Raw genomic sequence first — 12,316 nt, 5'->3', positions numbered from 1 at the left:
AGTGGAAGGAGAGAGACTGACCAGGGTGTGACCAAGGTGTCTAGCTCCGAGGGTGGGCAGGATGAGACAACACGGCCCTGGCCTGTCACCCACCTGATCACCTGATGATGGGGTAAGGAGACACTGGGGGAAAGCAGAGCGAGGCAGAGAGGGAAAAGATTTCTGAGAAAAACATGAAAAGGGCACAAATGAACCCACCCACAGACAAAGTATCACTAGAGAACATCAGGGGTTGGTGTACAAATGGGAGATCTGGACGTCCATTCCAAGGTGGGTGGTGCGACGTGACCATCTGGCTACCCTGCCACGAGAGGGCCGGTTAGGGGGCACCCACCCAGAGAGGGAAGGAGCATCTCTGCCGGCTCAATTCCCACCTCTCATCTTGGCCTGTGGGAAGCTCCCCCACAGCCCCATTACTCTGGGTTTCCTAACTTTCTTCATAAAGATGGCTGTCCTTGCGTCTTGGGTCAGGAGAGAAAGTGCTTTGGAACTGTAGTCCCGAGATGTAGACTCGGTGAAGCTCGGGCCAGAGTACAGCCTGGAAGATCTCAGACCAATACATCGCTTCACAGCTATGGGCTTCAGGCTCCTCCTTTGCAAAACAGGGAGAAAACCTGCATCCCGGAGGGAGTAGTAAAGAGCAAACGAGATAATGCAGATAAAACGCTTAGCCCAAGGACCAGCACACAGCAGTATCCAATAAACGATGGTGGTGATGATGCAGGATGACCACCAACGCAGCACACAAACCCCTTTAATTACCCAGACCTTACAAGGCTCCCAAACGCAGGTGTTCCACAGTTTCCCATACGCTTAGTCCACAGGCCTGAGTAAGCAATTAGCTCATCTGGGGCTCCACACCTAACAAACACAGGCGTATTAATACCTTCCTTGTCACCACCCCACATACTCCCCAAATTCAAGGTCATTTAGCCAAAGACCAGGCTGAGCTGTATACTTTCACTATCTAAAAAGAAAGGGTGATCAAGAAAATTCACAGAGCAAGCAACATACTGATGGTACTATTTCGATGCGGAAGGTACCGTCTCCAGCACACGGCAGCCCTCATTTCTCACCAGCTGATGGTGTGGACACAAGTCATTTCTGCCTGTTCGCACGGAGGCTCAGCCTGAGACACCCTGGAAAGCCACGCTCTATTAGGCTGGTTCCTGTATGTTCAAAAATCAATGAAAATGTGTTTGTTTTTTAACAGGCTATCGTTCTAACTTCTCACTAACTTTACCCTTTCTCTCTCCAAATACTAGGCTTGGCAGCGACTGGTCTTTAAGCTGGGCCCCTTCTGGCGTGGGAACCCTGCGTCAACTTACACTCGTGCTATTCAACGCATCCACACAGAGACTGGTTTCTACAACAAATGCGGCAGTGAAGGACTCTGCCAGAAAACCACCATCCGTGCGTCTCCTGAAGTAGCATTCACAGAGACAAATACTTCGTTTGTACACCCCACACCCTAGGGGGCTTCGTTTGGCGCTGATTCCCTCAGCCGGGAGATCCACACCACAGGGCAACTTTTCAACATCCGTAACAGAACGCACCTGCTCTTCAAGATGGTCCTCACACGCCCTCCCCACCTGCCCCCAGCCTGCCTCAGTGTGCTCAACTCAGATGCCCAGAATTTGTTTTAGTTCCACCTTCCTCTGGTGCCCGTATTTGGGGTGTTTCTTCCCTTCACTTACCTATGCTAAAGAGGTAAGCTACTTCCCTAGGACCAGCTGCCATGTTTTTAGCTGATGCAGAGCCTACTGTGTATAAATTAAGGTGTACAGTTGAGCCTAGGGCCCCCTCAAGGATTCCTCAGAAAAGGCCCTGCTAACAGGTCCAGCACCCTCAGCCCCAAACAGAAGTACCAGTCCCTCACATGGTATAAAAAAGTACCACTGCACCCCACCATCCCATCTTTGGGGATAAATCCAAAGAACTCAAAGCAGGATCTCAAAGAGGCATTTGTACAGCCATGTTCACCGCGGCAGTATTCACAACACCTGTGAGATACAACACCTGTGAGATGAGAGTAACCCAAATGTCCATCAACAGATGAATGGATAAAGAAAATATGGCATATACATAAAATGGAATATTACGCAGCCTTGAAAAAAGGAAATCCTGTCACATACTGCAACATAGATGAGCCTCCAGGCCATTATGCTAAGTGAAGTAAAGAAAGTATGGTTCCACTCATATGAACTATTTAAAGTAGTCAAAATCAGAAAGAAAATAGGAAGGTGGTTACGGAGGGCTGGGAGAAGGGGAGAGGGGAAATGGGTGTTGAGCGAGTATAGAGTTTCAGTGTTGCAAGATGAAAAAGTTCTAGAGATCAGTTGCACAACAACGTGAACAGACAACACGACTGAACTGTACCCTTAAAAATGGTTAAGATGGTAAATTTAATGCTACATGCTTTTTACCAGAATACAAAAAATGTATTGCTGTAGATGGTGGTGCAAATACAAGTCCATGAAGCCCTTCTTCCCTCATCCCCCCCTCCTACTCCTTCCTCTTCTCACATCTAACAATATACCCTCTGGACCCAGGGCTCCCACACACATCATCTTCCTTGGCACATACCTCTGTGCCCTCATACCAGCTGGCTTTCGATTAAAATGGACCAAGCTGGGAAGTGCTAGAGAGTGTGCAGCCTGTTGTATCGAATCTCCTTGGCCTCTTATAGGGATGCACCGTGAACCCAGCCCAGTGAGGGACAGGGGCCTGAGAACCAGGGGGTCTGCGTTGCTCTAAACCTGGCTCAGTCACCGATCAGCTGAAGCAAACAATTTAGCTGTGTGGACCTCCTCTCCATAAAAATCAGACGTTGTAGGGACTTCCCTAGTGGCGCAGTGGTTAAGAATCCTCCTGCCCGGCTTCCCTGGTTGGTGCAGTGGTTAAGAATCTGCCTGCCAATGCAGGGGACACGGATTCGATCCCTGGTCTGGGAAGATCCCACATGCCGCGGAGCAACTGAGCCCGCGCGCCACAACTACTGAGCCTGTGCTCTAGAGCCTGCGAGCCACAACTACTGGAGCCCACGTGCCACAACTACTGAAGCCCGCAGGCCTAGAGCCTGTGCTCTGCCACAAGAGAAGCCACTGCAATGAGAAGCCCGCACAGTGTAACAAAGAGTAGACCCCGCTCACCGCAGCTAGAGAAAGCCCGCACACAGCAACGAAGACCCAACGAAACCATAAATAAATAAATAAATAAATAAGAATCCGCCTGTCAATACAGGGGACATGGGTTCAAGCCCTGGTCCAGGAAGATCCCACATGACGCGGAGCAACTAAGCCCGTGCCCCTAGAGCCCGCGCTCCGCAACAAGAGAAGCCACTGCAGTAAGAAGCCCGCGCCCCGCAATGGAGAGTAGCCCCCGCTCACCGCAACTAGAGAAAGCCCGTGCGCAGCAACAAAGACCCAACACAGCAAAAAAATAAAATAAAATCAGACGTTGGCCCAGGTGATCTTTATAGTCTCTCAGCTCTTAGATTCTCAAAGTTCCCTGATTCACCTGCTGAAGACCCTGGGGAAACCTTAGAAGCCTGCTAATCTGAACCTTCTCCAGTGATTCCTCAAGCCCCTGTCTCGTATCTTTTACCCAGTTCCATATTGTTGTTTGTTGAGACACAAAAGCAGTTTTTGAAAATGTTATCAAAATAAGAAAACATTATTATTAGGCCAAAATTCTACCAGTAATAATTTTTAGGCAGACACCCAAGGGAGTGCTCTAGGCCTCCCTGTGACAGCAGAGTGGCCCTAGTAACCACTGTATGCTAGCCTGTGGGTGAAGTGTTAAGTCACTCCGAGCACACAGGACAGAGAGCGGAAAGGGTACTGACCTCCTTCCATGCTTCACTGCAAGTCAGCAAACATTACTGACACACATTTCTGAGCCAGGTGCCAAGGTGGGCACCAGGACGCAAAGATAATCGCCACTAAACCCAAGGAGCTCAGAGCCCAGGAGGGGAAACCCAGAGACTCCCAGAAAGCAGCAAAATAGAGATTGCATTCCGCTAAAAAAGCCAACCAGTACGGAGGGCAGGGAAAGGAGGGGCCAGGGATGTTACGCAACTATTTCTCTGTACTATCCTGGATAGTTCTAGCCGGCCGCCCAGCCAGCCTTACGCAGGGCTGTGTCTGCTGGGCCATAGTTACTTTCCACTGCAACTTGGCTGAAGTTAAAACTGAACAGGTGACTTGAAGGTGAAGGCTGATGATGGAAAAGATAGCCTCTTCCTTTCTCCCGTACCCAGCAGTCAGCCACACGATCCTCCGAAAAAAATAATTTGACTTTTTACAGAGTTAAGTGACCCCGTCCTTACATTGAAACAACCCCAAATGGTCAGGAATGGAAGCATTTAATCTCTCACGATGAGGGCGCCCAGTGCAGACAAACAGTGGGGCGCAGCCATAGTTTGGGTGACCTTGGGCTGGTCAACCTGTCTTCTGCTATAAACATGTGTCTGATATTAACTTCCCTGCGGTGCCGGGAACATGCTTATAAAGTGCAAAAGAAATATAAAAGCCAATATCAGGCATTCATCAGCAACCACCACCATGAAAGTGATACAAAGATGTCACTGACTGATTCAGAAACTTTCACCCTGGAAATTCCACCGAAATCGTACACTACTCTTTTCTAGCACAGAAGTAAACAGAGTACTTCCCTCTGTGGCTGCCTCTGGTCAGGCTCCTCTGTGCTCCATCACACCAGCTGCTGAGGAATTTACTGCCTGCTGACCAGCTGCTTGTAAGGAATGAGAGCCAGGGAGGAAGGTTTCAGGAGTAGACAGGAGGAGTGAAGGAAATCTCTCCACACAGAAAGCCTTCCGTGTCACATGTCCTCAGGATATCAGAGCCATCAGGTCATCCTTGAAAGCTCCTGACACTCATTCTCTGCTCCACAGAAAACTTTATTGTTTACTGGACTGTAGGAAAAAATCCCAGTTCTTGTGGGTTCCCAGCAAACACTTTTTATTATGCAGTCACTGTACCACATCCCAAGGACTGAGGGAAACACCGCACACATCACCAGAGCATTTTCAGACAAGCTAGAATAAGCCCAGTCCTTGATCTCCGGCGCTTCTTACTGGAACGTTGCAAACTAAACAAACTCTGTGGAAAAACGCACTTCACATATGTGCATTTAAACATATGCACAGTCCAAGCAAACAGTCATATTCTGGTTCCATAAAGAGCAATCCAAAATAAAAGCGATACTTTCATTACTAGTGAAGACCATTAAATCTAATTACAGAGAAATACAGAGTGAGAAAAGAGGCTCCCGAAAAGAACTGCGGGGTAAACAATAAGGAAAAAAATGATATACAAACTACGGCTGCAATTTTTATGTCACATGTAAGACACTGTGCTGTCTGGGTTTAGGAATGATTCCATCCATGCGTGTAAGGAAAGGGCTGCTGTGGCCTCCCACTGGGGTACAATAAGGTGAGCACCTGCAGTACCCAAACATAAGCCCCTCAGAACAGGGGGCATATGCAGTCTCTTCAGAAGAGACTTCGAGAAAAGTCACAGAAAGGCTTGTTTTTTGTTGTTTTCACCCTAAAATCACTATCTCATAGTTGGTCCAGGTTCTCCCCAGGTCAGATTTATTGCCATAGAGCTAAATACAATTTACTGATTTCATACCCTAGTATTTAGTTACCTCTGTTTGTGTTATGTAGTGTCAGATAAATTAGATCAGGCATACCGTAGGATTTTCCTGAACTCGTAGAATCAAATTTATACAGCAAAAGAAATTGGTTTTGAAGTATAAACCTACCTAACATCTTTACTCTGACACTCCCCTGCTACCGCAGACATACTGCTATCCCCAGATATGTACAAACACAGAAACCCGAAAGTTCCACCGGGCATTTTTTTGCGAGGCAAAAACAAAGAAACCCAACCCACCTTTTCAGTTCACATTAGCCCTAATTCAAACCCCATGAGAATCTTGCCTGATAAGAAACACTAACACCTGAGTATAATTATGAAACCCTAATAAGCAAACATGAGAAAATACTGTTTCCTCTAAACAGATCCTATGGAAACGCCGTGTTAAAGCAGGAAAGGTTTCTCGAATTCTCCATAGATGAAGAAAACTGGTTACTTGTGCATTGTCTCTGCAGGGTTCCCTCAATGAACACAGTTAATGGGCCAAGCCACAAACTTCAGGAGCTTCAGCGTCTCACAGAAGCAAAAGGCTTTTCCATCTGGGTACTGATGGAACAGTGAAATGGAAGTGCACACCAAATGCAAGGACGGGCAAAATAATTGGGGGAGATGGACAAATCAGTCTGCCTCCTCACGGTGGCAAACTTTACGACAACTTTCTAGAAGCAACAAACCGCAACACCACTAGCCTTTATAGACACACATATATATAAATGTACACACACAACTGCTTGGAAGGTAAATGCTGTGTTTGCAAACATCCTTCACCATCTTGCATTTACAATACTGAAAACCATGGCCAGAAAGCTGGGAGATTTCTACTCTTAGCTCTCCTCTCTGCACTGTCAAACTGGGAAGGTCATTTTGTCTGGTCACTTAGGTAATTCTCCCTCTCTGCAACACGGGAGTTTTCTACTTTGGGATTGCTCAGCGTTCATATGCATCAGAGTAAAATAACCATTCAGCGACTTTATTCACCTTGGTTTAAAGGGGAAAAAAAAAGAAAAGAAATTCATTGTGCAATGCCCAGGAAAAGCTGACACCACGACTGTCTCTCCGACAAGCGCTTGCAATTACAATGCGGGGGTGGGGGGAATCTGTCTGATCCGACTCTGTGAGCCCTTAAAAAAAAGAAATGATTCCAATCCCAATGGAGCCGGAGAACTTTTTTTTCTAAGGAGACCACCCCTCGGGAACAAAAGTTCCATTTCGGTCACATGTTGGGAGTACGAATAGGGACCAGGTTTTTTTAAAGGCGCACTAATTACGGGGGTGTTTTACAGTCCTGGAGACCACTCGGGCTCCTCCAGACCGACGGTGACTGGCATTTCATTGTCAAAAAGCAAAGGGGTGAGGTGAGGGCGCAGGAGCCGACAGGGCGCTCGGCGGGAGGGGGGGAGCAGCAAGGTTACACTAAAGGGTACGCTGCCGCCGCGAGCCGCGTCTCCTTCCCCGGCGCCCCAAATAATTTCCTGCGAACAGAGCGACTGCAACAGTCCCCTCACAACTGAAGAGCCCAGTACGACTGGCCGGGCCGGTGCAGCTCAAGGTTTTCCACCCCGGAGAGGGAGGGGGAGAAGATCTTTACCTTAATGCTACACTGAGCAGGAGTCTCAGACATGTCTCACAGCGAGAGAGATCAGGAAGTTCTCAGTTTTTTTCCACTTTCCTTTCCTCTCCCCAACCCAGAAACGCTCCACAGCCGGCCGGACGCGGTCATTTAAGAAGTTTCTTGCAGCATCTCTCCCGGCGGCCGCCCCGGGGGGCCGCGAGCGCGCGGGGCGGGGCGGGCGCCGGCGGAGTCGCCGCGCGGGGCGGCGGGGGCGTGGGAGCCGGGCGGCGCGGCGGCGGGGTCTGCAGGTCGCGGTGCGGCGCGGCGACCCGGGACGCAGCCCGGCCGGCCTCCCGCTCTCTCCTCCCACCCGGGCCGGCGCCCCCGCCCCCCGCCCTCCCGCCGCTCTCCCTCGCTCTCTCTCTCGAATGTTTTCCTTCCTGGAAGAGAGAAACTGAAAGGCAGAACTGAGAAAGCTCTTTGCTCATTGATCTTGAGAGTTTCAGTGCAGAAACTGACGTGAATTCCCAGCACTGAGCTCTGCCTCTTAAAGGAGCCACCAGGAAATAAAAGATCGGGTTACAGCCCCGCATCGGAGAAATAAAAGCCGGGCCGGGGTGGGGGAGGGGCGGGGGCGCGGGCGGAGGATCCCGGGGAGCGGGGCCGCGCGAGGCCGCGGCTGTTAACTAGGCGGGCGGCGCGGCCCCCGCCGGCCTGGCGCGGGGCGTCCTAGGCTCCGCTGGGCCGCCGCCTGGCTCGCGGAAGACACGCCGAGAAACGTTCCATCGGGGCCCCAGAAACCTCAGAACAGGTTTTATTAAACGCCTCCCCTCCCCTAGCTCCGTCTCTCGGATACATTGAAAGGCACAGGGTTTCCCCACCCCCCGCCGAGCGCAGACGCAATGAAAATAATTATATAGGAAGGGACATTCCGGTAAGGACGCGGAATCCGAAGGAGGAAGTAAAACAATAGCCTTTGTTCTGCTTCTCGACCGCGGCCTCTTTAAGAGAATCCACCAGGAAATGGGAGATCGGGTTACAGCCCGCACCGGGGTAAAGGGGCGAGCTAGCGAGCGAGCGAGTCGCGGAGCGCGACGTCGGAGACAAAGCGGGGCGGCCGCCGGCAGAAGCCCAGCCTGGCCGCGGGGGATTCCCCGCGAAGGTGGGCGCCCGGAAAAGAGGAGGCGCGCGCGCCCGCCAGGCCGGGGATGCGGGCGCTGCCCCAGCCGAGCACGCGTCCTGGAGAAGGAAAGGCTGTTGGGAGGTTATCAAAGGCAGTTGAGTTCCTTTTCCTGACCCCCCTTCCTCCCTGTTTCGAAATCCTCTGTCTTTTTAAAGCAATAGCGGCCGCTACCAACCGAAATAGGTGACTCGACTGCAAAGTTGACAGGACGTGTTCCTGGAGATAATACCCCTCCCCAGGACTGCTTCTCTGAAACCATCATTGGCGGATGGGACGACCCCGGGATCCTGCCGGGGGAGGAATATTTGGTTGGAAAAACAATTGAGAGGAGGTTAAATCCTGTCGGGCTGAAGGTTCTAGCCTTGAGTACGTGCAGTCTGATCACTCTATGATTTTTATTGTTATAGTCTCTGAAAATGCTCTGAAGTGTCCACTGCAGAAGGTTGAGAACATTATACTTGTGTTTAAATTCTAAACCCTGCTAATACGTACGGCTTTAATGTGTGGATGTGTATTAAATTACAAATATATAAATACATATGTATAATGTGTGTCTATAGTATATACAGATAAACCAGGACAGATTTCCCAGACCCTCCCCATTACACGGATTTTTCCTACCCACTTGCCTTCATCTCTCCACATAATAAATTGTGTTCAGACTTCTTCACACGCTCATTCGAAGAACACTCTGAACCAGAATTTATTAAAGGGGTTGGAATGGGAAAAGAGCCCTATTGCTGGGATGGTGGGAATAATGGGATTTTGTGAGTCTCCGAGGACCTCAGCAGTCCATGTCACCTGGTAGTCCTGTCCTTCCCGAGAGCGCTCATGTCCACACCAGCTCTTCTGCCCTGGACCACCTGCTGCTCCCACCTCAACCCACACATACGCGTCTACTTTTGATCCCTCGGCTGGTGTTGCAGGCGTTGGTTCTGATGTCCCATTGCTGGGTTAAGTCCTGTAAACCTCTACATCCCTTACTTATCAGCATGATCTTTGGCAACTCACTCTCTCAGCTTGGGTAAAATGGGGTGGGGAATATTACCTATCTCCTAAGATTCCTGTGAGTATTTATTAAATGAGCAAATATGTACAAAGTGATGAATTACCTGAGTTCTTATTATATACTTTATCTGCTCAATCAACGTTAGCTACCATTATTTAACCTCAGGACTGAATTAACTCTCAACTTTGTTCTATCTCCTCGTTACCTTCTCCAGGTGACTCAATAAAAGTGGCGTGTAAAGGAGACTGTGTGTGGTTCCAAAGCAAACTACGCAGTAGCAGCTGTGGAAGACATTGCATTTAGCCAGGGGTTGGTGATTTCTTTCTGCAAAGGGCCCAATAGTGAATATTTTAGGCTTTGTGCCCCAAGAGACAAAATTGAGAATATGTAGATACTTATATAGCAATAGAGAAAACAAATATCTACAGTTTTGTTTTTATTGACAAAATATAAGGTGTAATAATAAGAGTTGTAATACAGGTCTAACAATGAGAGGAATGGAACTCTTTTTTTTTTTTAAGGGGGATAACATTTCACTTAGTTAAACCCCAGTTTAAACTAAATGTTCTCTATCATCAAAATTGACTGCAAATGTTTATCTGCTAATGGTGATCTGTCATGAGATTTTACGTATTTCATTTGGAAGTATCTGTTCATCCAGATAGGATACTGCCAAATGTATCAATCCATGAGCATATGGTTTCACTTGAGCATACTTATTGCTTATAAGGCATTTATACAATTTTATTGGAATTCTATAAATTCTCTTGATATTTCCCCTTTAGCGTGTCATTACATTGCAGATTAATCACTTCCAATTGAAAGTTAGGTAGAAGTGCCTCAACTGCACAGTGAAGTGGATTTTAAATATGAAAATATCCTTTTCACTTGCATCAAAATCCAAAAACCACTGCTGGAACTGTAGTTTGAGTTCAGAAAATAGAACTGCTGCAAATGTGTGTTAGAATGGACATCTTGCTTCTTGTCTTAACTTTTGACCATATAGGAAATGTATAAAGCAGCTTTATATTATTTGTGATTCAAACAATGTTAATTGTGTCGAAATGATTTAACTGCAGTATAAGCTCCACATATAGCTATATTTTGCCTTGTAGTTTTAGGTTTAATTCATGAAAAACAGACTTGATAAAGTCTGTAGCAAAACTAATTTCCAAAACCACTCAGTAATAGTAGTTAAGGGAAGTTGTTTTCATTCACTCATTCCCATTTGTCAGGTGTTTCTCTATTCCTTGTTTCCTGACTTCTTTGGGGTAATTAGGTATTTTTTTTCATATTCCATTTAAATTCCTAGATGGTCTTTCTAGTGTTTCTTTTTTACATTAAATATAGTGGTTGCTCTAGAAATTACAATTTGCATCTTTAATTACCACAGTCTATCTTCAAATAATATTATTCTATCTCATAAATATATAAGAAACTTACAACAGCATAATTTCATTTATCCCTCTCCCATCCTTTATGATATTGTCCTATATTTTATTTCTACCTGTGTTACAAAACCCACCATACACTGTAGGGGGTTTTGATTTTTTTTTTAATATTGTAAATATGTGTGTATAATGAAGGTACTAAAATATGTCTCTTTTTAATCTGTCCAGCTATTTATCCTTTCTGGTACTTTCTTATTCCCTCTTGCAGATCTAGTATCATTTCTGTTTGGCCTCAAGAACTTCTTTGGCATTTCTTGTTGGAGATAAAGTCTCTCAGCTTTCTTTGTGTCAGAATGTCTTTATTTCACATTCATTTTTGAAGGATAATTTTCAACTGTGTATCAAATTTTAGGTTGACAGATATTTTTTTTCCTTTTGACACTTTAAACATTTCATTCCATCTCTGTCTCCATTATTTTTAAGAGTCATTTGTAGTTCATATTTTAGCTCCCTGTGTGTAATGTCTTTTTTTCTCTGGCTGTCATTAAGACCTGGTCTCTAAACTTGGTTTTCAGAATTGTGACTAGGATGTGCCTACATGTGGGGTTTTTTTGGTTTGTTTGTATTTATTCTTCTTGATGTTGGCTACAGTTCTTGGACCTATCAGTTGGTATCTTTCGTCAGTTTTGGAAAATTCTGATCTGTTATCTCTTTGAATATTGTTTTCTGCCCATTCTTTCTACTCCTTTTTTTTTTTTTCCTGCAATGATACAAGTGTTAGACCAACTGACATTGTTCAATAGACCCAAATACTCTATTGTATTTATCATTTTTTCTTTTTGACTTTCAATTTGGATGATTTCTATTTATCTCTTTTCCAAGTTTTTTTCCTCCGTTATTGTCCAACTTACTGTTAAGCCTATCAAGTTCTTTACTTCTGATACTGTATTTTTAGCATTTCCATTTTTTAATATTCTCCATCACTTTTCTGAAGTTGCTCATATCTTTATTTATGGGTTCTACCTTTTTTTTTAAAGTCCTTTAGCATTTTTGTTATAATGTGATAATTCCCAAATGTGAGGTTTTCTTGCTTAACTTCAGTTGGTTTCCTTACTTGACCGTGAGTTACATTTTCTTGCTCTTTTGTGTGTGTGTCTTGCTATTTTTTACTCTATGCTGGACATTTTATGTAAAACTACATACATTTTCTGTAAAAATACAGTAGACAATGAATTAAATATTTTCCTCCAAAAAGGGCCACACACATTCTCCTGTAAGACCACTAGAATTGGAGATGAGTAGCTATAATCTATCGTTGAGCTAGATGTGGGCTTTGTTGTAATTTTTCAGTTTGATTCAGTTCACCACAGGTTTCAAATATTTTGAAGGCAAGATCAGAACTTTTCCTATAAGCAAATACTGTCTTAAAGCTGTTATCTCAGCTGTTCTGCCTTGCTTGATGTCTTCATTAGCTATCAAGCCTTCAGGCAGGCTCTC

General features: G+C 46.1%; 1 protein-coding gene across 2 annotated transcripts in view; it reads right to left on the bottom strand.

Annotated features, from left to right (window-relative positions):
* ETV6 (ETS variant transcription factor 6) overlaps positions 1–7,437 on the bottom strand; it is a 240,274-nt gene extending 232,837 nt beyond the window's left edge. For both annotated transcript variants that reach the window (XM_082665318.1, XM_082665319.1), the window contains exon 1: positions 7,273–7,437. In XM_082665318.1, coding sequence (XP_082521444.1) covers positions 7,273–7,305 — 33 coding nt within the window. In that variant the 5' untranslated portion in view covers positions 7,306–7,437. The remainder of the gene's footprint in view (positions 1–7,272) is intronic.
* Between the last annotated feature and the right edge of the window lie 4,879 nt (positions 7,438–12,316).

This window comes from Grampus griseus (assembly GCF_964374135.1).
Source record: "Grampus griseus genome assembly, chromosome: 11".
Classification (NCBI taxonomy): Eukaryota; Metazoa; Chordata; class Mammalia; order Artiodactyla; family Delphinidae; genus Grampus; species Grampus griseus.
The sequence above is the reverse complement of the archived record's forward strand: the minus strand, read 5'-3'. Positions and strand labels throughout refer to the sequence as shown.